Here is a 26,042-nt window from a genome sequence, read left to right as displayed (position 1 = left end):
AAGCCTGGCCTTCTCCAAGGGACCTGGATTGCCTATGCAGTATTTCTAGTTTCTTCTACTGAATGACAAACCTCCTTAATTTAAAATGGGTGCAATTTACCACTGGAAAGGCATGCATTGGAACATTCAGGAACAGCCCAGTTAATACCCAACACTCACACACACCCCTCCTGGTCCCCTACGCTCCTCCTCACCCCTTCTCAGACACACACAAAATAAGCAGGCTGTCTAAAGCCCGGCAGAGGCATGCCTACCGCTGGCTCTCCACTTACAGCCTTGGCAGTTATTTAAAGATACATTCCGCTAGAATTACAACGGGCTTTTCATGCAACAATGGATGTTCCTAGCTTTAAAAGGGCAGTCATGAAGCAATTAATTAAAACGCATAAACAAAAAAGGCTCCCTAAGATGGGTTCCCCACAATGTCCTGGCCTTGGATTTCTTTTGCCTCCCCCAGATGGAAGCCTGATGTAAGAGTGGCCCTTAGCTAGTGTTTCTCCCACAACCCTGGCTACTGTCACTTACCATTGGTCTCACCCGGCTGCTTGTCCCTTTTCCTCTTCTTCTTCTTCCCCTACATGAACAGATGAGATGCAGGAATCAGGTCATGAACTAGACAAGCAGGCAGATGTTTGGGCTCACATGGTAGGACAACCAGAGGAGGGGCCAGCCTACTATTTACTCCTCTCTCCCAAGTCTATCTAATCTGCTACCAACAAATCTAATCCTTGAACTCTGCCTAGTCAGAGGGACACACATTTCTTGGGAGAAAAAAGGAGACCAGCAGGTAGATATGGAACAACCTCATGGCCTTCATCCATCTTCAACCTGACCCAGAACGTCTGACTCCACAAAGGGGTAGAGAGAGTGGCAAGGAAGATTCAGGGAGGGATGGAAAGCCAAGGCGGGAAGCAGGCTGAAGCCTTCCAAGGGCACAGAGAAACCTGGAAGCATTCAGTGGTTCAGCTGCCGTCCCTGCCCCACAGTCTCGCAGTATGAAGGCTAAAGTGTTCCCATCCTGAGATGGTAACACAAAAGAGGTCCAGCAGTTACCTGGGCCCCTTTCAAAACCGCAGGGTGGACACGCATGCACGAGCAAAGGAAGTGCTCTGCCATTCTCTTACGTTGGATTCCCGACTGCACCCCAACAAACATATCACTGGTCATGGCGACCATAATGCACGAGTGCGCAGGTCACCCTCAGAACATCACACGCACGGGTAGCCCAGGTCATCACCACGGAGCCTGCCTTCGTGTAAAGCATGGAATGGCTTGTGCTGTTGACCGCATACTTTCTTAAAATGTGGGAAGTAGAATGGCTATACTGGTATGCCTCTAGGCCACGGTGAAGCTGAAGAATTCCAAGTCAAACCATAGCAAAGCAGGAGCCATCTATATAAGGCATATTCTCATGCACTGAGAATGGCTAGCTCCTAACAAATACTGCAACTATGGACTGTTACAATGACAGCCACTCCTAACACAAACAATGGCCAGCATCTGTCAAGTACACATAAAGAGCCAGCCATGACCCAACTGGCTCCACACAGCACACTCACTGCCATCATTCCAACATCACAGATAAAGAAACAGGTACAGAGAGACTAGGCAATGACTTTGAGTTGGCATGGCTGTGAAGAGCCAATGTGCAAACCCAAGTGCTCTCAAAGCACTGCCCTTGGCCATGGGCCATGCCGTCTACTGAGTACTGTCTGACTCTCCACAAAAGCCCTTCTTTGATACCCCAAGGGTGTGGAGACTGCCTTAGGGCATTGCCACCCCTCTGCCTGACCCTATCAAGGAATGAGCAAGGCTCTAGAGCATATGGGCCCCATGGCTGCAGGGAGGCTCTCCAGCCTGTGCGAGGCACCTGTGCTCCTACAAACCCATGTGACTGAGAATATCTCAATGTTGCCCCCTTCGCTTAAAGGTATTCATAGGACCAGGACATCAACACAAAAAAGAAAAGGGCAAGGATACACGAGCAGCAGCCCTAAGGTTGCGTCAGGCTCGGAGGAGCCCAGCTGTTTCAGAGGGCCTCTCTGCCATCCGAGTGTTTGGGGTCTGTTCCCTGGGAACCTGTGCCACAGCCTGCCATGCAGCTATCCGCCAGATCCCTTGCAAAGGAAACACAATGGAAGCAAATGCCACGTGGCTATCTCAGAGTAGGCAAGAATGGCAACAACTGATTTAGGAGCTAGAAGAAAACTCAAGAAGTGGTCTAGCCTGAGGATGCCTTTATCATCCCCAAACACACTCCCTGGCCATGGTTCCTCTACAGAAATTCTTTGCTGTGCACTGACGTCTAGAATGAGGACAAGTCCATGACTCAACAAAGTGCTGTGCAGACTGCCAGCTCCTAGGGAACAGGGATGGTATTTTAATGGGAAGAGGACATGAAGGCATCAGGGGAGGCCACGTTCTCTTTAAAAATAACAAAAGAAAGAAAAAGTATAAGAAATGAGGGAGAAAGAAAACAAGTGGGCGCATACAGCCTTTAAGACAGGAAGGAAGGACTGCTCTACCGTGATGCCTGGTACTACAGTACCCAGCTGGATTCTCCTAAAAGACAGGACAAGTCTGAGCAGCCAGATGGGATTTCACTCCAGTGTGCTTCCCCAAGGTGGTGACATTCCAATCCCCACTTGGCTGGATGGGCAGGAAGGGCTGGCTCAGGACACATTTCCCAGGAGAACCTTCTAGACTTCACTGAAGCCACAGCTATCTGCAGAATCTCCATTGTCAAGTTAGTTAAAAAGGAATATGCCAAGAAGTTCCCACAATGATCAAACTTGCAAAAGCCTCAGGTGTGAGATCCCTGTCCCCATTGCGTTCCGTGGCGCGCGGAAGGAAGGAGTGAACATGAATCCCCACATGTGTGTAAGGAGACACTGAAGCTGGAGCTGAGAGCCTGTGTCCAAGGGGTCAGGTTCCTGTGGTCCCACATCTAAGTTATCTCTCAGCTAGCCGTCCATCTTCTCAGTGGCTCCTACTATCCAAGCTACCTTCTGATGCAGAGGTGAGTGGAAGTCAGGGCAAGAGGCACGTGGGCCTCCTGAGAAAGTCCAGAGAGCACATCCCAGACACCCTTGCACAGTGTCTATAAGGCACTCTGCAAGTCAAACAGGAACGCTTCTGACACTGTCACCAAGTCTGCCTGTCCCTTTGTGGAGGGCTCATCCTGCACAAGCCTGGAGGGTGCCATCTAACCTGCTGCTAGCGTAAACGGAACACAGACCACAAACTGGGCAGTTTTAATGTGAGGGCCCTAGAAGACACAGATGCCTAGGATGCTCTGGGATGCTCTGGCTACCAAGCCATAGAGGAGCTGGTATCTGCTCTGAGATGCCTTCTCCATGATGCAAGGACTGGTCTGTGATGAGCTGAAGCTAGAGAGAGCTTCTGCTCTCTCTGACAAGTCCTCTGAGTTACAACAGCTGTCCTGAGATGAAACAGTTGAATATGCACAAGAGGCTGCAGAAGCTTCACCTGGGGTTGGGTGGGGCACAGAGGGATCATGGAAAGTTTCAACTGCTCATCTCTTCCTTTCAAACCCAGAAGTGGGGTATCCTCAAGCTGCACACACAAAGACAAGGAGGAAGGTCCCACATAGTTAAGACGTCATGATGTTCGTCTGCTAATGACAAAGGCTGCAGAGGAGTTTCTGGGCAGAGAAGCCTGGAGGATCGTGGGTAGGGGCATGACCACAAAGCCCAGTCCAGTCTCCTTGTCTACATGGTAAGTAGCAGGTGAGCCAGCTCCTGACTGATGCGTATGAGGAGAAAGAGTGAAGGGAGTTGAAAGAGCTGGCTCTTCCACAGGTGATAGCAATGGAATGGACCCATCCTCCACTCTTCCCCACTGGCAGCAACAGGTAACACTCTCCTGGCTCCTCAGCCTTCCCAAGAGGGAAGAGGAAGGAGAGCCTGTGCTGGCAGCAAGACAGGTTTGATTTTGACAACAGAGTGGAAGGAAGAGACATTTTTGTGAATAGGATGCAATAAAGAGACCAAGCAAGAGGCAATTCCACCCATCTAGAGATTGGAGAAGCCCAGAATTCAGACCTGCTGGGCAAATGCAGGGACAATGGGAGAAGGAACAGAGGGCTCCAGAGAAGAGCAAACTTGTTGTGTGCCATGAATGCAAGAAGTAAAATCAATACTAAGATGATGTCCAAGAAGCAAGACAGAAAAATCAAGCAAACCTTGATTTGCCAACAGACCCAGAAGCACGTGACACCTGTGTCATGTGACATACACCTTTCTCTACCTCTGTAGAGCCCAGAGACATTCCCTACCACACGTCTGCTGGCTACTTTCTGGGCTATTCCCATCATGCCTTTCTCAGGGTGAAACAGGCTTCCGACTGCTGTGAGATGAGAGCCTGGCCTCAGATGCTTGTTTGGTTTTCCACAGGCCTTTCAGGAAGACCTGTGAGGAGTTAGCAGCTGAACATGCTCCCCCACCTCTACCTAGTGTGGTCTTTAAAAAGCGACATCACCGATGGCAGGGGCTGGATCTGGATTGTAAGCCCTTTGGGATGTGTTCTGGAGATCCACATTTTCAAAGCGGTAAAAACACCCCAAGTGCACATACAGCATCCTGTGCAGGAACATGGATGCCCGTGTCCTCCCTGCTTCCTGAGAGTGACCATTTGCTAACATAACAGAGTGACACTGAAAACCAAACTCCTCAGGGACAGGTCCCCAAAGTGCACAGAGAGCACGGTCTCAAGGCCTGGTATACCAGCCGATAACCCGCCCACTGGGTCCCTGCAGAGACACAGTGTATCCGCAAGAACCGGCTTCTGCAGGGAGCGGTCCACGTACATAGTTGTCCCTCGCAGACCAGCCAGGGTACAGCTGCATGTGAAGCTGTCGCTCCTTCCGGGCCAGCTCGTAGTACTTCGCCTGCTCCTCCCTGGACAGGGCATGCCACTGCAGGAAACACGGGGACAGATACATCACAAACTACACCGCGGCCATAAAGGAGGCTTGACGCTTCGGGAGGCACAAGTCCTCCCAGACATGGTGGAATGTGCAGACACTGACTGCTTGCTGGGTCCCGGCACTAACAGGGGTGCTCAGAGAAAACACATCTGTCCTCTACGCCCTTCTGTCCTTTGCTGTGTCTATGCCAGGAAGATTAGGGATGTGGCTATCCCAAACGCTGTTCAAAAGCAGAGTGCTCTTGATGAATGGAAGCCGTACAAGAATTCAAGCGGCAGCCGTGGGAGTGGGGACAGTGCTCTAGAGAGCAAGGCACGAAGGGACACCACACACAGTGCTCACAGTCTCGTGTGGCTCTTCTCTCCGCGGGGGCCCACCTACCCTGCGCCCGAGGATCTGGTTGATGGCTGCACTTTCTTTCAGCGTGCACTCGGCCACCACCTTCGCTCTCATCTCCTTCATATACAACATGAATGCATTAAGGGGCTTCTTTATGTGGGGCTTTTTCTTCTCTTCTTCCTTTTTGGAGTCCTGATGCTTTCTGGAGAGAGACAAAGGGAGATGGGCACATGCCATCCAACAAACAACCACACAGTTAACTTCCCCCAAAGCAGAGCCCATGCTCCTTCCTACCCAAGCCTGGCGGCAGTTTCGAATACAAAGTCCATTCTCGCTTTCAGACTTTCCGACCCCAGAACAAGGGCCAGAACATGGAGGAGGAGGCAGAGCTGCTGAGACTGAAATCTCTTCCTCATGATTTGCAAACAGACACTTTGCCAGGGCAGAGGGAAAGTAACACTTTGCCAGGGCAGAGAGAAAGTACAGAGCGGTGGATTCAACTTTGTAGGGTTCTGTCCCGCTTGCTGAACAAAGCTCGCAAAATTTCATTCTGGGGTTAGCAGGAAGTGACCGCAATCCCCAGTCCATTCAAGCAATCATCATGGACATCTCTGAAGCAGCGGTGTGACCATCAGTGAAACCTGCCAGAGAGCATTTCTCCCTTTGTCGGGAAGGCAGAAGCCATACCAAAATATGAGAAGCTGACCTCAGCCAGAAAGCCACCAAGAGGTGGCCACTGTGGTGGCTCATCACACAGGTCAGGGGTCATGAAATGACAACAGTAACACTCACGAGCTATGGAGGGAGCCGACGTCACTCTGTGAGGATTCCTGCTTGACTGTTGGTGTGACGATGGCCGGATGGGGGATGCCAGTCGTGTGGAGAGTATGATGGGGAGGGACCATATGGGGAGGGAACCTAGAAGACAGGAAGCTGTGTAAATCGTCAGAATTACAATGAATGAATGAGGAGGGATATGTACACACAATTAAAAAAAAAAAAAAGGCGCAGAACCATTCACATGAAAGCAACCCAAGGCATATGAGAGCTGTCAGCATTAATTAGTGATAAATTAAACATAATGATTCTCATAATGTCATTAGAGCCAATCTTCCCCTTCATTATTGCTACTGACGTGAGACATTATGGTTTTAAACATCTTCAGCAAAAGACAGATTCAACTGATGTACTTGGGCGGAATGTGGGCTTAAACTCCTACAAATGGCCCACCTCCATTTGGTTTCTAAGGCACGACCTGCAGCATCTAAGAAGGCAAATTTCCTGCGCCCTGGTCAGCTAAAAGGACAGGTGGTGTCTTCTGTGGTACATTGACAGCTAAATAAAATATTAACATGGATGAAATGTACATACGTGCCTTGACGTTGCCCTGCGTGCCTCATTAGGCCTCATTCTGATGACAGAGAGCAACCACATCTCAACGTTCTCTTTTGTTGCTGTGCCCGCCATTTGCGAGTAATAGAAGAAAGTGAAGCAGAGAGAAAAACGGGGAGTCCTGCGTGACTCTCATCTTAGGTCATGGGCATTTTGAATAAGTTTGTATTCTTTTTATATAAAAATGGGGGCACATACACTGAAGCACCAAATTCCAATTGACATGCCCTTTCTTCTCTAAAATCTAAAATTCTTACTGTTACCTAATATGTTATCTGCGCATCACTCAAAAGCCTTATAAACGATAAAAACTGTGATCCTAGGAAAAGCAATTAGCAGTTAGCAGCCCCTCCGACAGCACTTACTTCTGGGAAAGTTCCCCAGATCACACTTTAGCCCTTGAATTGGCATTTCCCAACACACAATTTTACCAGGGTACAAAAGCTAGTTTTAAACTCCCCTGTTCCATCTGTGGACTATCAGCAACATGAGACAAATGGCAGCCAAAGCTTATGGTTTGTTCAGTTTGTGTGGTAGGAAAATACCTCCTCAATTGAAGCAGCACACAGTGTATACAAACAATAGGGCAAAGGGGAAAAGGACAAATTGCCCCAGATGGGTGAAGAGAAACTGGATTGAAGCAATGGCTGCCCTTCTACTAAGGTCAAACCAGAAGAGCACAACTGCCACCCAGGGACCAGCACAGGCCAGTATCCTGCTCTTGAAAAAGCTAGTTCTGGGAGAGAGGGGTCTGGATGAGCTTCATCATAATGGTTGTTTCAAAGGGACCTTGTATTTATTTACAAAGTTTTTCCCATAAGTGGATCAGAGAAATAAATAATGTAACAAATATTCATTTGGAAAAGGATTTCAAAAAAAATTAAAGAATAAACAAGCTCAGTATATCTTAACAAAGACAAACAAACAAAGAAACAAAAACAAACAAACAAAACTCCCACACAGAATGATGATCTTTGAAGGAGCTCCAGAGCCATTGTGGATACCTGCCTCACAAATTCTACCCTCTACTGTAGCAGCCTTTGCAAATTTAAGGCAGAACAGGAGTTGGGAAACAATGACATGATTTAATAACACCCAGAGAGGTTGGGGGAGGGGAGGGGTGACACTCCTATCCCCTTAAAACTGAAAAAAGAGAAAAGCACACCCTTGAGCTCCAAAGTCACACCCTGTTCCTCCCACCGCTCCCAGGCCACAGAGCAAAAGCAAATTAAGAAGACATGTTCTTGGAAGCCCTTGGGTGAAGGGTGGGTGGTTCTTACTGTGAGTGACAAATACGTATGTTCTTTTTCTGCACTGTGAGAATATGTCTACAGACACATGAGGGAGAGAAAGGCAGTGTGGAAATGCGTGTGATTGCCTGTGTACACACACACACAAGTCCCTGACAAAGGCAACATGACTTGGGTACATTGTGGGGTTGGGGCAGATCTGGGTACATACACCCACGAGTCCCCTGACCTCTACACATGTTGGGGCCCATGAACAATGCACACCAGCAGAGAGACTGCGTGTGAGTAGCGTGCGGCCCCGCACGTGCCGCATGCACACCTTCACACAAGATGAGAGCACCTTCACCCGAGAACCCTCTTATAGACAACTGTTTCATGAAATGCAATAAACACCCTCAAAAAATCCTAAGCAGCTCATTATATACCCCCGTCTGCTTTTATGGCTCGAAGCCAGAATATAATGATGAACCTTAACTTGTTAAGGACAACTAATTTTTGTTTCTGGCTGTCTCAGGGGCCTCTCTCACGCTCACTCTCACTTTGCTTCAGTGTTGACACGTTTCTGTTAGCTGCATGTCATCTGCCGGCCTTGATTTTATGCACAAGCAGTAGGATGCATTTTCCCGTGCAACAATCCTGCTTTGAGTTGCATTAGGATTGTCATTATTCTCTCATTTTCCCCCTTGCACTTGTAACATTTCATCTCTTCCTGCCTTATTTTTTGTGAGCCACGGTGCACCCACATTATGGTTTATACATGATCTCGCTCCCTTTGAAGCCGGCAGATTTCAGGGCCCGCTCTCGTCAGGAGGAGAGCCTTGCCCAATTTAGCAGGCTGAGGGCCCGGAGCTCCAACATCTCAATCTAAAGGGGGTCACAGGGTGGCACAAGTGAGTGTCAGCAAGAGCTGTTTAATTGCCAATCTAGGCTTCTCCATGGTGTTTAAAGTATAATGACCCATCACTTAATTCTGAGAAGTCCTGGCCCTGCTGCTGAATAGAATAAATATCAAAGGGTGTTCTGGAACAGGGCAAGCTGCCTACATTCGCTATAACTGCCATACGTATAATAGACCTATACTTCTGTCGCCCCATTACCACAATAATGTATTTAATTTGCTGTATACGCTTTTTAACTAGCTACCTTTCATTTGGTCTACCTGGGGAATCGGCCACCACCCCCCGTACCACCAGCCCCTAACCTTTCTTCCCACCACCCCCTTCCTTCTACCCTCTGCGACCTATAAATCATCAGCTAGCCTCCTAATGATAATTCAATCAATAAGGTTAACCCCCAATCCCTATCCTACGATTACTTCATTGTTTTCAACCTCAGGATGCACCGAACAAACAAGCAGGAAGAAGAATCAGGAGCAGCATGTGAACACTGGGATGGAGCTATGCTTATAAGCAGCTCCCCTCTCCTGTCCTCCCAGGAGGTTCCTCATCTGCTCCCACGATTTACAGGGGCGGTGATGACATCATTTAATGAGTGCACCCCTTCTACCTTCTCCAGCCAAGAAGATGCAGAACACAGTTTTCCTGCCTACCTCACACAGGCGTGGATTCTGAGGTGCAGACGATACGTCGCATGCGGGAATGGGGCTCTCAAGCTGCCTGGTATTCATGGGGCAACTACAAACTGCAGCCACGAGACAGCTTCCCTCTCTCAGCGGGTGTGACTTTCACTCGTCCCATAGCTTGCAGGAAACTGGGCATGCTGGGCAACCTTTTCAGCCCCTTCTCTCACTTTGGCTCCCAGCGTTGGCCACAGAGCATGGGGCAGAGAGAGGCTGGGACAGCATCTTGCTGTATACTGCGCTAACTGAATCACCGGCATCATCAAAATGGATCACTTGCTTCAGCCCATCAGGAAAGTCTAAACCTCCACCGATTTAATTAACTCACCCGAAAATCAGATGAACAGAAAAGAAAACTATCATTAGGAGCAATTAGTGACTACTTAAACATACTGCTGCCAACCAGTTTGTAAATAAACTAGCAGTCACTGAAAAATTAGCCAGAATTAATTAGAGAGAGGAAAATGAGTCCCGGGGAAACATATGCACATGGCATATGTACATATATGCTTACATAAAATCTATAGGAATGGATGCACTTCCAAAGATTTCTCAGTAGCTCAATATTGCACGGCCACAAGGCCATGTGTTCAGTCCAACTTGAAATGTGCTGTAAAGTGTGAATGCATGTCACACATGAAAGATAAACTGATAAAAGAAAAAGAAGGGGAAAAGAGTAGTAGCTGCAGCATAGCCACCCACAGCATGTTGAAAAGATGACAGTACAGCCACACAGTATGACTGTTGACTACAAGGTGTCACTGAACCATTTTGGGGGGAGGGGAGGTAGGGAGTGGCCTACTTGAAGTGATACTGACATGTAAGGTGGAGGAGAAAGAAAATGCACTGACGATGCCATGGAGCTTCTACAGGACACCTCTGCTCTGGGGGGCCAGAATACAACTTATCGTATCCTACTCTGAACTGGCATCTGAAATAGTTTGAACACACCCACCAGTTTTGTTTTGTTTTCTCAAATTCTCTGACTAATAATCGGAAAGTTATCTTCACTCCCTTCTTCCTTACCCAACAGAGAACAGAGAAACAATGATTTCAAAAGCTCTTCTGTTTTCGCTGTTTTCCCCTGGCTTGGCTGTTGTTTTTAAAGAGTTATTGATTTTTATGTGTGTGAGTATGTGTGCCTGCATGTCTGCACCACAAGCTGGCAGAGGCCAGAAGAGGGCACTGGATCCCTGGGAACTGGATGGTTGTGAATTGCCATGTGGGTGCTGGGAACTAACCCAGGTCTTCTTCCTGAGCAGCCAGTGCTCTTAACTGTCAGGCCTCTCCCAGACCCCCTCCTGCCTTCTTCATTTGTGACACTATGTCGCTCCATGGATAGACTCCTAAAATTGTAGGCAGGCGACACCTACCTTGAAAGGTCAAGGAAACTCTTGAGGGTTTCCTAGGAGGAAAGTCTAATGAAACAGTGGTTTATATGATTATACACACACACGGGCCCTGGGTGACCTGGTGGCTGTCTAAAGGGGCTGCATGAGAGGTCAGTGCAACTCACCTAGACATGGACGCGTTGACTGTCAGCGCTGTGGGGTACGGGTGTCTGAACCCTCCTGTCGTGATTGGGTACACAGGCTGGCCTTGCCTACAAAGAAGGGGGTTTAAAAAGTGAGAGGCTGGAAATGAGGCTGGGGTGGGCACAAGAAAAGCAGGAAGAGGGGAAAGTTCTCTCTGTACAGTAAGCTTTATTCTCATTTGATCAGAACAAAAATCTTGGGGATTGTACAGGCAGGATCAAAGGGAAGAAACACAGAACAATTTGAATGCCATAAATCTGATAGGAATGGCTAATTAAATTTTATAACCTCTGCTTATGTCAATAGAGACCCTCTCCCCAAGCTGAGACTAGGTGTTTTGTTGTAATAATTAAAGGCGAAGTCTCGCTTGCTTTAATGGAGCCATCACACTAATTGAGGGCTACACATCCAAAGGAAAACAATAATGAATGTAAATTTATACCAAAATAAAGTACAGCGAATCAAAGGACTTCAGTTGCGCTTTGGGCCTCTTTCGGTATTTAGATCTCGGTGAGAAAACATTAAATTAACAGAGCTTAATTTGTAGCCTTTTGTCAAATTAACAAGTGTTGACAAGAGTTACTGGGGGGGAGAGTCCCCAAGAAGAATTGTGGGTAACCAATAGACAATCACACCTCATTACAATAATTAAAAAATACAGCAACATGCAGCATAGCATCCTCATGAAAGACACACAACTTTTCCTGACAGAGAGCTGTCTGAGTTGGCTATTCCTTTTTATCTAGACTTCAGAATCTCCCGTCAGCAGAACAGGGCTGAGAGGGCTGAACTACAGAGGCTCAGCCCCATCAAGTAAAGAAGCAGAAAGTCCAAGCTCACACAATGAAACAGAAACCATGCCCACGACTGGTACTTCGTGATTGCGTAACACAACCTTGTTCTTAAACAAGGACGCAAACAGTGCCGGACCTGTTCGACCAGAGAAAAAAGGCTAGGAAGGGGCCACTATTCCAAAATGTTACTGTCTTTAAAGCTATAAAAGTCTGTCTTCCCTAAGAATCAAATCTGACAGTTTTATCAGAATTTTCTTCTTTCAGCACTCAGCGCTGCCCTGTGTTTTCTAATGCTAGAGGTCACTGATAAAATGGAGAAAGAGATGCATCAAAATACAGTGTTGAACATTATACGCACACACACACATGCTACAGAGTACACGGTAGACTCAAGTATGAGCGGCCTTTCTGTTCTGTTTTCTAAATGCATCATACTTGTAAGTTGTAGTCAACTTCTCTGAGCATTTCCAGGGTCAACACTTAGGCAGCCCAGCCCCTGAATGCTACAGGGAGGGTGCCACTTGTCCATCTGTATCCCTGTGGCTAGCTGAAGCCTTAGCTCTGCAGAGTCTCAGAGATGCTGGACAGACAACACAAGTTTCCTTCCACTGCCTTCCTCAGCCTTGGGGTGAGGTCTAGGTGCTAGCTGCGATCCCTTCCCTCCCAGCCCTAGAGAGCTTCGCCCTAGGTTGCTCCTACTCCCACCCCATGGCTGCCACAGAGGCAGCACCTCAAAGAGAGCGCTCAACCAAGTAACAGTTTGGGTTGCCACCGGCGGAAGAGCCACAGTTGGTTTCTGCAGTTCCCAAGGTAGCTTAAAGACATTTTTGGGGACCGTGGGTTAGAGGTGACAAATACCACTGACCCTTTTCAATGCTGCTCATTGAAATGGTGTAATCCTTTTACAAGCCCAAAGGACACCTCAACAGCATCTTCCCTGTGTCGTCCTATCAGCTGTCCTTCTGTAATCACACTTTCACCCATGCACTCACACTCACACTCACACACACACAAAGCATGCTCATGCAAGAAACAAAAAGGGAATGAAAAACTGGAGCTGCTTACTGTGGTACTAACCATCCTAGCGGATGGGGGATTTGTCCTACGGTTCCAGGCGACAGCGGGTAATACGGAGAGATATCTGGAGGGTGAGGAGGCCGTGGGATCCCTGAGGGAAGAAGCAGTGGGTTTAGGAAGAGTGAAAAGGCAGGGGGGACTGCCAGGGGGAGGGGAGCAAGGACCCGAATAAGGAAAGGGGCTGTCTCTTCTCAAATCCCAGCTGGGGTCCCTCCCGTCTCTGGGGAGAGAGACGACCAGCTGTCTTCTTTTTCCACAGCATCAGTTTGCACAGTGACTCAGCTCATTCTAGATGGACTGAATGAGACCAAGAAGATACCATCTTGCCATGTGTGACTAAAGTGATTACTCTGAGTTAAAAACAAACTAACTAAAAGGAGTGGCACAGTTCAGGTGAGCAACTCATAATTACGAACTCCTTTTGCTTTGGAACGCGGCCCGTTACCTTTTATTTCAAACGGCTTGCCTATGTGACAATTATGCCTCTGATTTGTAAGGGTTAATTAATTAAATAGTTAAGCTTGGGATTTTGAGACAGGGCCTAAGCACACAGGCCACGGAGTGCTCGCTCTTGCCTCAGCGCTGTGACTATGGGCAGCCTTGTCACACATTTTAAGTTATGACTCAGAGAGATGACCTGCTTTCTCTCAAAAGACCCAATTCCCTTAGCCGGCCAATTCCTCCATGAAGAGGAACTGCAGAAACCACTAAATGCCAATTGGTGTCATTTCCCAGGAGTGAGAACTCAACAGAGAGGGACAGGCTGGGGGCTTGGGATGCTCAGCTCTGAGCCATGTTCCCTGTGGGGTAGTCATGTGTGGGCACCAGCCTGCTGGCTGACTGGGTAGTCCATGGGCCATAGGGGGCATCAGACTCCCGAGGCAAGCCCGAAGGAGTACAGCACAGACCATGGCTCGCTTCCCAACTGCACGGGGCACACATCTGGTCATCCATCCTCAGGATGTGGATGTGGGGTCCTGAGAGCAATTCAGCTTGAGAGGACTGGCTCTGTCCCACCCACCCAGCCTGAGTGGGAGGCAAAGGGTGTTCCAGAACTAACCCGGGATTGAAGAGACAGGACAGCAAAGTCCATGGAGGAAAACTAGCTCATTTTTCAAGAAATTCATTCAGGAAGCTTTTAATCTGTAAATTAAGTCTCCCCGGGTGACACTTTGACGCAGACATTGCTTTCTCTCTATTACAAAAAGCAAACAGATTAGCTGGGCTTGGACCCTACAGTGAGCCTTTTGCACACTTGAAAGAATGTTCGCAGAGGAAAAATAAACAGTCCTTAGACGTTAATCATATGGTTTACGATAACCATTTAAAAGCTATTCCCTGGCCTACCATTATTCAAATGAGATTCTGCCTGCTGCAAGTGTAGCCCTGTACTTGGCGGAGCCTAGGGCGGGCTGGCCGCCTCCTCCAGCCAGTCAAACTGCCAGGCTGCATCCAATATTCACATAGGCTCAGAGGGCCTGAGCAGAGGCTGCCTGCCATACTGGATCTTCCTGTAGGGGGAGCTGTAAGCATCGTTGCCTTTCAGCATTTTCCCTTCAAGGACAGGAAGAGGAGAGAGGTGTAGAGACTGCAGTAATTATGCTCAAGACACTGCTGGATAAAATGAGGAAACCTTCCTGGGCTTCAGTTTCTATGTCTGTAAAATGGGCTCAACAATAAAAATCTGAGATACTGGAATGGAATAGGAAAATGCAAAGAAATCTACAAAGAATACAAGACCCTGCATGATGTGGTCCCTTGAGAATATACCAACAAGACACTCTCAAGTGTCTGGACCCCTTCAAAACCACGATGTTGGTGTCAGTTAGCTCAAAGTGCCCAGGACACACCTCTAGCCCTGTTCCTACTTCCTTTGCTTAGGAAGGTACCCAGAACCAGGTTCCCCAAGCAACCCCCTGCAAAGGTGCTGACATAACTCTTATCCCTGTAACTGGACCTCTCCAGAGGGGAGGGGGGAACTGGCCCCAGCAGACACGCCAGGCTCCGCTCCCATCCCAGCCACTGCGCCTGCCACAGGCTCCTGACAGAGGCCCTGGAGTCCCCGCTTACCGGTTTTGGGGTCTACATCGGCTGGTAAGTGTGGAGGCGGGTTTCCCGGGGTGAAGTGTTCATTGCTGTAGGTGATGAGAGGCGTGAGTGGGTGCACATGGTGGGGGTGCTGCACCACCGGCACTTTGTTCGACTGCAGGGAGGGAGAGCACAGGAAGACAGTGTGAGCCTCTCCGCAGCCCATGGCTCCTGCCGCCGCAGCCCACGCCCGCCCGCCTTCCCAAGACGCCCTCCACTCTGCCGCCCCCAGCTCCCTAATCCACTCAGAAGCCGGAGACCCGCTGCTCTACACACCGGAACACCCTCTGCATCATCCCTGAACCCACGATTTTGTACTTTTTCCATCAGCAGGTGAGTGGGAAGTTGAGGCCTACTAAGGCTGTGCACAAAGTAGGGCAGCATCTCCAACCCCAGGGACCCATGGTGGGATCTCTAGGAGGCAGGCTGGCTTCACAGGTAAGGCAGGAAAAAGTAGAAACTTCATTTACAAGAAACCCTGGTAGGGTCGGAATTCCGCCCGCCATCCTCTCTGCCCACCCCCTAATTCCACAGGTCTTTAGACACAGCAGGCAGGCTTCCACCATTCACACTCAGCCTGGGTGAAAAGCCCCACTCCAGCTTCGCATGGGGACTGAACTTTGCCAGAAAGCTCTGGCCCAGCCAGCACCTGCATATTTTATGCAGATTCCCGCAGCCCTGATTCATTAGGAAGCCATCAGGGACCACTAATAAATTAACTGGATGATGATGAATTGGGCTAATAAATGATATGCATTTGAGAACCAGGCAGCTCTAACCAATAAAATACAAGTGTTTGTTGCACGGGGCAGGGTAGATGGTGAAGAGAAGCAGAAAACAAAGAAAATGAAAACACCTCAAATACTCCTCACTGCCACCTCCCTGGGCCTTTCCCAAACCTCCGCCCGTGTGCACTGCCCCTCCCCTCTATGCAGGGCTATACCTCAGCCCAGCAAGATCACAAAGGAAAAAAAATTAAGCTGAAACAAGCGAACTACTGGGCCATTTACTGAGAGTAATCCAATTGCAAAAAACCCTATTCCCAATAGGGGATTTTCACTAAAATCCTACAACAGGGACATTTAACCAGATTAGGTACCAGAGAAGATAAAGAGGCTAGCATTAGATGATGAATGGATTAGAGTCAAGTTTCATTTCAGAATGTGTCTTCATTTCCTTTTATTACTTCTAGGAAGGGCACAAGTTGCATTAACATCAAGGAAAAGGAATTGCATTAAAAGAAAAGAAGGCAGGTTCCAGCACTGCCCACCAGCGCCTCCTGAGTTCAGGGACCACTGAGCAGTTAGTTCTCTTCCTGTGTTTCCTTTTGGCTCCCCTTTTAGCTTTTTTTAATAGACGAAAAAGGCATAAAACACAGGAAAATTAGCTTCCTACCACAGCTAAGGACAGTGAAGGCATGGCCAAGATGTGTCACTTTTCCAGGGCATGTTAGGAAAGAAAAACATGGTCTTCCTAGAAGATCCCAAAAGAACATCTCCAGCACCTGGTTTACAGCTTCCTGTAAAACCCTAATTCTTCCAGAGAAAAAGGGCTAGTCAGTTGCTCAGGGAGCCTAGCTAGCATTTCGCAAATGAAAATGGTTAGGGTAAAAGTTACCAAAGATTTGAAAGAAAGAATGGTCTCTTAGAGTCAGCAACCAGGATGGTGAAGAGCCAAGGGCCGTTGAGCCCAGGCCTGTGGTCACACCTCACTAAGTCCTTCAAGAGAAGGTTCCTAGGAGCATCTTCCGTAAAGATGGTTTAGAAGGAATGAGGGCATCAGCTCCTACTTTGGTGGTAGGAAAGAAAGAAAAAGAAAAATAGATAGGGACGGAGTGGTAGCTACCTAGAAGAAAGGTAAATGGCTGAGGCTGCCTTCCAGAGGTTTTCAACTTGGTTGGAAAGACACACCCCCCGTGACATGAAAGAAAGCAGATGGCTCTCAAGAGGTCACATATGCCATGTGGAAGGATGGCTGTGACACAGTAGTCACAGGACTGAGCCTGCTTTAGGGACTTCAGTGAGTAGTGCGCAGGTGTGACAGCCTCCATAGAGTAGACAAAACCATCTCTCAGGACCTGGGTAGAGATCAACATGAGTGCCTCTCCTGTTAGCCATGGCTGGGCCCAAGGCTTGAGAGCCGTACAGGCACAAGGAAACCTAGAGGCCAATGATTTAGTTCTAGCCCTGAATCAAGCCCTTGTTCTCAGAGAACACATGGGGAGGGCTTGCAGAGACCTAACACAGGGTATGTTTATTAACTGTGGTGCTTCATTATCACTGTCATGATTAGCAGAGAGTTGGCAGGGGATGTGGTTGCTCTGCCACCAGTCCCAGGCCATCCTCCAAGCAGAACTAATGGGGGATGTGGGGAACCTTCTTTGTCTGCAGCCACAGGGAATAATGACCACAGCGTTTGGTAACAGTGAGGAAGGTGTGGGACTTTACAGTTCTCCCTCTTCCTCCTAGATGTAGGAGATGCAGATGGAAGACAAGTGGAAGCTTTATACGATACCTGATTTAGCAGGATAATGGAAGCCCTACTAGGCCATGACCCTGACTGCATAGCACGACCAGCTGTCTATCCAGGTTGGTCTGTTCTCAAGTGAGGAACACCATGATCAAATACTAGAAGGTAGGGTCTACCTGCTGCCTCCCACTACCTCCAAAACCTGGGTCCCTTACAACACAGAATTCTCTTCTAGTAAACACCTGTGTCTCTCTAGCCTTGGACCCCAAGGTCCTATCTTTCCAGATCGCATTCTTAATATCAGTGGCCTACACTCTACTCATCCTTAGAGACAAGGGCTGTGACTTCTGGAACTTTGCACCCTGCCATGTCCAGCCTGTGACAGCAAGTTGGCACCATACCAAAGACCACGTGAAAACCACCAAAGTGCATGGGGTATAACAAGACAGAGCCAATCAGCCACAGGACCTAGTTCCTGGAAGTACCAGATGGTCCTCACTCAGTCCACAGCTCCTGCAGACACCGCACCCATTACACCGGTGCTTTACAATGGTTTTTATGCTGGCTTCTCACAGAGACTGAGAGCGAGAACTGTGAGGACTGGGACAAAGATTCACTAACCTGGTAAGTGTCTCTCCCTCCCTCCCTTCTTCCCACCTGCTCCTCCTTAGTCTCCTTCATTTCTGCCTCCATAAAGTCCTGGCAAGTACTGTGTCTGGCCTGTAGGGTTGTGAAGACTGAATGAAATCATGCATCAGGGCACCCTGAGCAGTGTCAGGCACCCACTAAACACAAAGAAACTTGGCAAAATGTAATCTAGACGCTATAAAGGACACTGTGCTTAACCACGAGGCTAATATCTTCCAACTCCGCTCACAGAGAGGGAAAACACAGCCTCAGAATGTACCCGTGGTTGCACAGGAAGGAAATCATCACCTAGATATAGGCATATGAATGATCTATTACCAAGTCTACCCAAGTCACACACCCATCTTAAAAATGTGCTTTTAACAAATATATTTAAATGAAAAACAAAACAAAACAAAACCAACATCACTTTACTGTACCAATAAGACTGCCATGGAGGACCTCACAACTTCAAAACAAAACAAAAATAACAACTGGAGATAAACAAGTCCTTCTAGAATCAGGGTGAGGGCCTTGGGAGTGGGGGCTGACAATGTGAAGATAGTCAAGCAGGCAGGGTCTGTCCCCACCTCCTTCTTTCTAAACAGCTCCCACTTCTTTAAGGTCTTCAAGTACTGTGTTCCCTGTAGACACTGGGAGAAAAGTAACTTCATTGAGGAGGGTAACAGCAAGCTTCCAGAAATGCATCATGGGACCTAAATTAAAGCGACAGTCAGTACTGAGAGGGTAAGGGGATTTAAATGCCTGCAATATTTTTTATACCCACCTCTTTTTTTCATAGCAAAGATCCAAATTTTAAGGCAACCAACTGCAACATAAAACCTGGTGTCCTTTATTTAGGTATCTGCTTGACTGGGCTATCTGTACAAGCACCAGAGCTCCAAAATCTGTGGCAGCTAACTTGTGTTCAAAGTCAGGGTCATCAACAATCACGGATGCTTCAGGGACTGAAGCCTGTTACCAAACATCTAACCCCTTCAGAACATGACAGAGCTATGCATGTCTGTGCCACCAAAAATTAGAACCCAAGTATCCATAAACTTACCCCACGTAACTCCCTACTATCAGAAACTCACCCATGCAGCCACTTTAAGCCACTTAGCTTGCTTGTCCCAGAGCAAGACCAGGACCAGCCATGGCTATGACAAAGCACCGCACTGCCCCGGAGCGGTTCAGATGTGCCCCTGCTTCTGAGAGCACAGTCGTGTACCTGGGAGCAGCAGCCATGTTCACCCAGTGCAGCCACACAGCACGCCTGTGCCTGGCTGGCCTGTTACTCGTTCCACACAGTAGGTGAGCAGGAGTTGCCACACACCTTGACAGAGTGCCGTTTCCAAACCTTGCGGCATCATCCTAACGCACAGCTTCTTCAGAAGTGCCTGTAGACCAGAAGGACTAGGAGCAGTAACTGCTATGGCTCTGCAGCGAGAGACAGCCTGTGAGACCGGCCTGTGCCAACCTTCCCTAAACAAAGTTGCTTCAGGACCAAGAGAAAATCAGTCACCAAATATCAAATTAGGAGTGTCTCCAGGTCCCCTGACTCCACCAGGCAAGCCCTGGCACTGGCTTCTTCCAGAGGGGCTTTTCCAGCATGGGGCTGGGTAAGAAAGTGTGAACAAACAGGGCTCGGAATCGTCTCTCTCTGCTTCCCAAATACAACTGAGCCCAGAAGAATTTTGGTGACAAAAATTTTGGTGGTTAGTTCTGGGCTTACATGAAACCAAAGATGATAAACAAATGATCTAAAACCTTGGCCTCATTAAAGGATGCAAACAGTGTTTATACAAAGGAACTCAAGCTCCTCATCTGCCTTCTGGTCGCTAGGCTGTTATAAGTTCTACCTGGATAGACTCACAAGCCCCCCAGGCGAGGCCCTCCCCATTTCCTTCATCAAACTCCATGGGTGTGAGTTCTGAATAGTTAAATTATAAAGAAAAGATACTTCAATGGCCCTCAGAGAGCACAAAGACTTTCTACCCACAGGATTCATCCAGTTACAGAAGGGGGAGTGACCCTACAGCTGACCTCTGACCTCTCAAGAACTCTTAGCAGTGTTCAGCAACTTGACCATTACCAGGCACCCATACACCATTCAGTCCTGCTCAGAATCGGGACTCTGAAAAGTAAAAGATGAAGACGCTCCTCCAGTGGCCACCCTCTAACCCACCCTCAACCTCCTACAACTGGGAGTCAGTCTAAAGTGACTGGAAGCTCACCAGTCACCTCTGCAACCCGCTAATCAGAGACAGTGGAAACAAATGGAGCCTCCTCTTCAATGTTCCGCATTGCCCTTCTTGCTGCAGGAGAAAAATGGGGCCAGAAAATGCCTTGGAGGGGCCCAGTACAACAAAACAAAAGCCACAATGCTGGAGCTGGAGCGTTTGCAGCCTCCTCCTCTCTTGGCATGGACATGGGAGGGGTGCAGGGGTTCCTGTTTGCCCCAGAGCACCTCAAAGGAGAGCATTAGGTTGGTCACCCATTTTTCTGTCCACTCTGGCTGTGCTGAGCCCAGTAGAGACTAGTTAAGCCTTCATACATTTTGGTGTTGGGGAAGGGGAGGGGCTGAGGGGAGAAGAAGGAGGGGTTGCTGTGTCTAGTTATCAACAACTCTTTGGCAGTCCTGTTTCTCCTCAGGCCTCGCCACAGAAGGTGGCAGGATGGTCAGCAAGTGTAAACCTTCTGCCTCAACAACTGGCACCCAAACACTGAGTAACACCATCCTCAGCTCCAAGAAAGGTTATTGGGAAATGGACCTGCTGCCTCACCTCAGTCCTGCTACCTCGCATCCTGCATCCTTCGAACCTCTTTTATCTAACACGGAAAGGTTGACCTTCTTCAGAACCATTCACCCCAGCCAGGATGCAGCCAGCACCGTGACCAGGCTGCTGTCAGAGGCTGTATGTTGCTCCTTCCAGTTGCCAGGCTTTGCTCCCAGCTAATTGTTGTGTACAAGATGGTTGCTGATGGCTACAACACTGCCACGAAAGTAATAAATGGAAGATGGAAGGTTTCTCTGGGTTTGAGCTTTACGTGGAGAAGTAAGGCAGAAAGAGATCTATCTGTCTGTGAAGTGCAGAAGAGCGTGCCCACCACATCAACCAGGCACAGCCTGTATATCTGATCAGATGTGGTACCAGGAGCCCACCAGGAGGTAAAGTTTCATCTTCTACAACGAAGTAATGACTGGGTTGTTATTTGTTCTGCAGAACATCAATTTTTCTATGTCTGCATCTCTCCAAATCCATGTACACAGCAAGAAGAGGAACCATGAAGATTTCTCCCACTGTCTATAAAATTCTGCCAACCCACAGTTTCTCATGAACACAGAGGCATTAAAATTCTCCTCACAAGGAAATGACTGGACAGGGAAGGCAGCAAGAGGGCAGATGTGCACTCTGCTTCCATGCAAAGTCCCACATAGGTGCACATACACAGTGCTAGCTAGCTCTGACCGTCCCCAGGCCTTGGCCTCTGATGGAGAGGAGAGCCCTCCCTACATAGAACCACCCCAAGCTACACCAAAGACAGCCAGTTTCGGTAGCCGTGAGCCTAGGCAGTCAAGTTCAGCAGCTCTCGGGGACCTTTATGTAGCGCCTGAAAAGGTGATGGGAAGCGGTGGTGTTGGGGTGGAAAACACAAAGCAGGGACTTCAAACCTAGAAACTAGAGCGGTGTTCCAGGCGTTTGCCTTTGTGAAAACTGTAGCTCACGTCCAACCCAGCAGCGCTGTGCTTTCTCGGCTCTCCAGCAACCACTCCCAGGAAGTTCGCTAAACGTAACCTATGTCACTCATTCTCATTTTATTTTCCAATAAAAGAGAAAACACCCCTGTGCCTCCTCCAGCTATCCCTTGAAACATCTGCACACTTAATGTCCAGGCTAGGTTTCCAGGGTTTTCTTCCTGCCTGCCTCTCTCCGGCAACATCACACTTTACACCACATCAGTGAGGCAAAGGCACTATGAGGGTCTGTGTGCTGTTCCAGTCCTTCACAAGCCACTTCACCCCTAAGCAATTTCCCAGGAATCTGGGACCTCCACCCTCCCGCCAAATATTTCTCTATGACTTGGATATTAAATGATTAGTGTTAGCATAATCAATCTTGCTGGGTGTCTGGGTGTGTGGCGAATGTTTGGGAACTGGGTAAGAGGATACAGCTGTTTCTAGAAGAACCAGGAATAAATCTAACCTATTCCAAACGAAGCCCTCCCAACGCTCCAATGTGAAACAATTTTAAAACACAATAACGATTTCCAGGCCACCTCCCCAAACACAACAACCCTAAGACCTGGGTTCTTGAATACAATGGAAAGGAAATCACCCATTCTGGTTGAGAATAAATTTTAAGTGCATAATGGTTAATACATCCTGGGTAGTTTAAGAAACTCAAGGAATAAAATCTGACAGCACCTTCTGCTTTTACTTGCAAGGGACAGCTGCCTGAAAACGCCTTTTGCTGCTAACAGCTTCTACACCAGGGACTAACCTAGGAATTTAGATCTGTGTTGAAAAATTAAAAAAAAAAAAAAAAATCAAGCTTGCACCATAGAGTTCAAGAAGCAGTCATTTCCCTCAGAAAGAAGTACATTTTCTCCCTGGGAAATAGCAGTCAGTGAGCCTAGAGGAAGAAGGAAGACTTTATTCATATGGCTCAGCAAACACAAACCCAGACTCTAGGATCCGAGAAGACTCGGTGCCCACATACAGACAGAAAGAAGATAAACAGAGGTGTTCAGCTTCTCCGTTTTGCCCTGCTAATGTCCCAAACTTCAGCATCCTTTCCTATAAAGGGCATGCAGAATGAAAAAAATGACCCACACGGAAAAGCCCCACAGCTGCCATGGACCACGCAGAAGCACGCAGTGTGGCTGCTCCCCGAGATTACAGCCTGGTGTGGGGGAAGGCTATTGGGATGAGCAAGGTTCCATGTTTTGGGTCCTCCAATGTGGGTAGAAGTATGCAAATGGTGGGCTTAGCAGTATTTCACCACATTTATTACAGAAGGAAAGAATTCCAAAACACAGCTCACTCAGGCTTCCCCCTCCCGCCCCCAACTCCAAAGCACCAAGGGAGGTTTCCCTGAGAAGGCAAGGTTGCCATCTCGGCTGCTTCTGGAAAACGTCAGTAGAGCCAGCTGATAGGGCAACACAGGGGCTGTAATGCCTATATCACTGGAGTTGAGAATCTACTTGGAAAGCTGGTTCCTTTTCAGAAGGCCTCACTCAGAATGGAAGGTACCACCCCTCCCCTGAGCCACAGGACAGGAAAGTTCTAACAAGGGACTGGGTGTCTCAGGAATCCTGAGGAATAGGAGGGTCTGGGTGGAAAATTTACAACACGACTCACAGAGTATTGGCCTGTCCCAGCAGGTCTTCACAGTTTTCAGAACTAGGCGGAACTAGAAAGCGCAGAAAGAGGCTTACAAATGTTACAGCCTCCTGCTCTCCACCTCTGGAGAACTATCTACTGAGCTGGCCTTTAATATGACAATGATTTTTTAACACAGCCATCCACAGTCTACATAATGCTTCATTTCTCTCCAATCTGACCTGGTCAACCACTCTTAATGATTTATATTTGGCCACTCAACAGCAAAGATAATTACAGTAATTATAAAGATAATAAAAGAATTGCCTGCAGATTCAAGACAATGTCCTCACTGCCTATGTCAAGCAGTGTGAGCCCAAGATGGAGCAGACCATGGTGAATCCCAGCCCCCAGCCCCACCCTTCGGGAGAGCCTGCTCTCACCAGTCCTACCATCAGCTTTCCCAAACGGCTTTGTATACATTTGGAAGATACAAACACCACAAGCAATACCAGGGCCGGGAAAGGCCTACATCTAAATTTGGAGACTGAAAACAAAAACAGCCAAAGACAGAGCAACAGAAAGTTGGCTTTAAAGATGAAACCAGCACACTCAGTGTTCAGTGGCCCACCCCTGGAGAGGCAGGGTCCCCTGGGGGCCAAGGTCACTCTCCTTCCTCTTTGCCGATGGTAGCAGCCCTCTGTGGTGGGTGAAACTATAATTCCTTTGCTATGGGCTGTAAGAGCCTGGATGAAAGTCGGACTTTTTCTCCTCCCCATCTTCTTTAACCCTTCCTCCTCTCCCCCAAATGGGTTCAGCAAAATCCCACAGGGACAGGGCATGGCCTTCGCTGACCATTCATTCTTGTTTCAGCCTCCCTTTCTGTTGTCTAAGTTTTTTTTTTTTTTTAAGCCTTTTAAAGAAGAAATGGGAGTATGGGTCTCATGGTAACAACCATGAGTGTGAGGGGACACACACACACACACACACACACACACACACACACACACACGTGCGCGTGCAGTCACTACTCACCCAGCAATTCAAATTGAGGTGCCAAGCGCCCAACTGCTGCAAGAGAGAGACCCCAGGGGCCACTGCTCCTCCCTTCCCACTCACATCCTCCATTCCCACTAGCACGGCCTCCCTGGGGTACATAATAGCTCTGCCTTGCCCTCTCTCCACTCTAAAAAAGAAAGAAAAAAACTTTCTCTGTACCTTCAAGATGGGACTGGGCCAGCTTTTTTTTCTCCCTCCTGGCTTCTCTCACTTTCCTTTTTCCTCTCAGGCCCCCTCCCTTTATACAGCTCACTTAAAGAGCTGGAAAATGCCTCTGAAAAGCCCGAGAATGCTTCTAGACCTCTGGCTGCACACACTTGCTTGAATTGCACATGACTACTTTGCAAGACCTTCCCCTGCACACCCTTTCTGAAAAAAAAGTTAAAAAATTTAAAAACATTTAGTTATCTAATTCTGCTGGCTGCAGCTTCAATTTAAATATATTTTTAAAACATAAAATCCCCTCTAGATCCTAACCGTTACTATTCCAGGATCCATGAAGGAAGGAGGGGGAAGGCCCATTTCCCCCAACCAGCTCAGGACACCTACGAACAGCCCCCCTCCCTCACCCTGGGTGGCAGGGACAGAGCTAAGAGTAGCAGAGAAATTATGGTCAGCCATGAGGGAAATGAGCAACCAGCGCAGTGGCAGGCACCTTATCTGTAAGATTGTCAAATCCCTCAAAACAAATTTCTTAGGGAGAGGGCTGCAATGGGGCCGAGGGCGGGGAGGAAGTATTTTCTTGTCACCATGACACGGAAGTGACACCTGGTGGGGCCCTGCCTGCCACTCCAGCACACCCTCTTCCTTCCCAAAGTAGGCGGCTGCCTGGTTTTCAGACGGCCTCCCTGCGAGCAGGGAGAAGTGCGTGTCCAGTACGCAGTGGCACTGCAAGCCAGACCTCTGGGTGGCCGACTGCTTTAGCTGGTGGGTATCTGAGCTTTCTCCCAGGGAGAGGAAGGAGAGAGAGGGGAGAGCAGGGAAGTAGGAAGAAAAAGGTACACACTCAACTTACTTTTCCTGGGGTGTTCATAGGATCCAGGGCCAGGTACATTGGTGTGGGTTTAACCTAACTTGAGTTGAGACCCTCAGAGAGAACAGGCCTAAAATGGTCCCCTTTGCATGGAGGAGAGGATGCAGTGGGGGCTGCCCGGGAAGGTGTTGAGTCACACACACAGTCTAACAGACTGAGCTCCACGATCATTCCATGCTCAAAAGCAAACGCACAGTTCTTGTTTTCAAGCAGGTAGAAAACCATCCTAGGCGAGACTTGTGGCTAAGATTTGGTTTCCTGAACTCAGGACACCTAATTTTAATGAAGGAGGTTGTTTTCCTTTAGTGCACGAACTGCCTGACCGGCCAGCTGTTTACCTCCAAGACCACAGAGCTGTTTTCGGAGTGTAGGTCTTTAAGCGATCTGTTAATACATGGGGCAAGTTAATCCCCCTCTTTCCCCCCACCGCCACCACCAAAAAGGAATCAACCAAAACAAGGGCTGGAAGGGCTTAAGGCCAACAAAAAAGGGAGGACTTCTTCATTTTCTATTCTTTCGCTTTAAA

At 48.4% G+C, this 26,042-nt stretch overlaps 1 protein-coding gene across 43 annotated transcripts in view; it reads right to left on the bottom strand.

Moving 5' to 3' along the window:
- Positions 1 to 26,042, bottom strand: part of Tcf7l2 (transcription factor 7 like 2) — a 188,251-nt gene that overhangs the window by 8,963 nt on the left and 153,246 nt on the right. For 16 of the 43 annotated variants that reach the window (XM_055630045.1, XM_055630050.1, XM_055630049.1 and 13 more), the window contains 7 exons: positions 14,985 to 15,117; positions 12,903 to 13,005; positions 11,025 to 11,111; positions 6,080 to 6,220; positions 5,330 to 5,489; positions 4,829 to 4,936; positions 526 to 574 (listed from right to left, as the gene is read on the bottom strand). In XM_055630045.1, coding sequence (XP_055486020.1) covers positions 526 to 574; positions 4,829 to 4,936; positions 5,330 to 5,489; positions 6,080 to 6,220; positions 11,025 to 11,111; positions 12,903 to 13,005; positions 14,985 to 15,117 — 781 coding nt within the window. Of the gene's footprint in view, positions 1 to 525; positions 575 to 4,828; positions 4,937 to 5,329; positions 5,490 to 6,079; positions 6,221 to 11,024; positions 11,112 to 12,902; positions 13,006 to 14,984; positions 15,118 to 24,459; positions 24,583 to 26,042 lie in introns of those variants that run through there. The other 27 variants (XM_055630047.1, XM_055630054.1, XM_055630060.1 and 24 more) reach the window with 4 other exon arrangements.

The sequence above is a fragment of the Psammomys obesus genome, unplaced genomic scaffold (assembly GCF_907164565.1).
Source record: "Psammomys obesus unplaced genomic scaffold, mPsaObe1.curated_primary_1811, whole genome shotgun sequence".
In the NCBI taxonomy this organism is placed as follows: Eukaryota; Metazoa; Chordata; class Mammalia; order Rodentia; family Muridae; genus Psammomys; species Psammomys obesus.
This window is presented reverse-complemented; position numbering and strand designations above follow the sequence as displayed.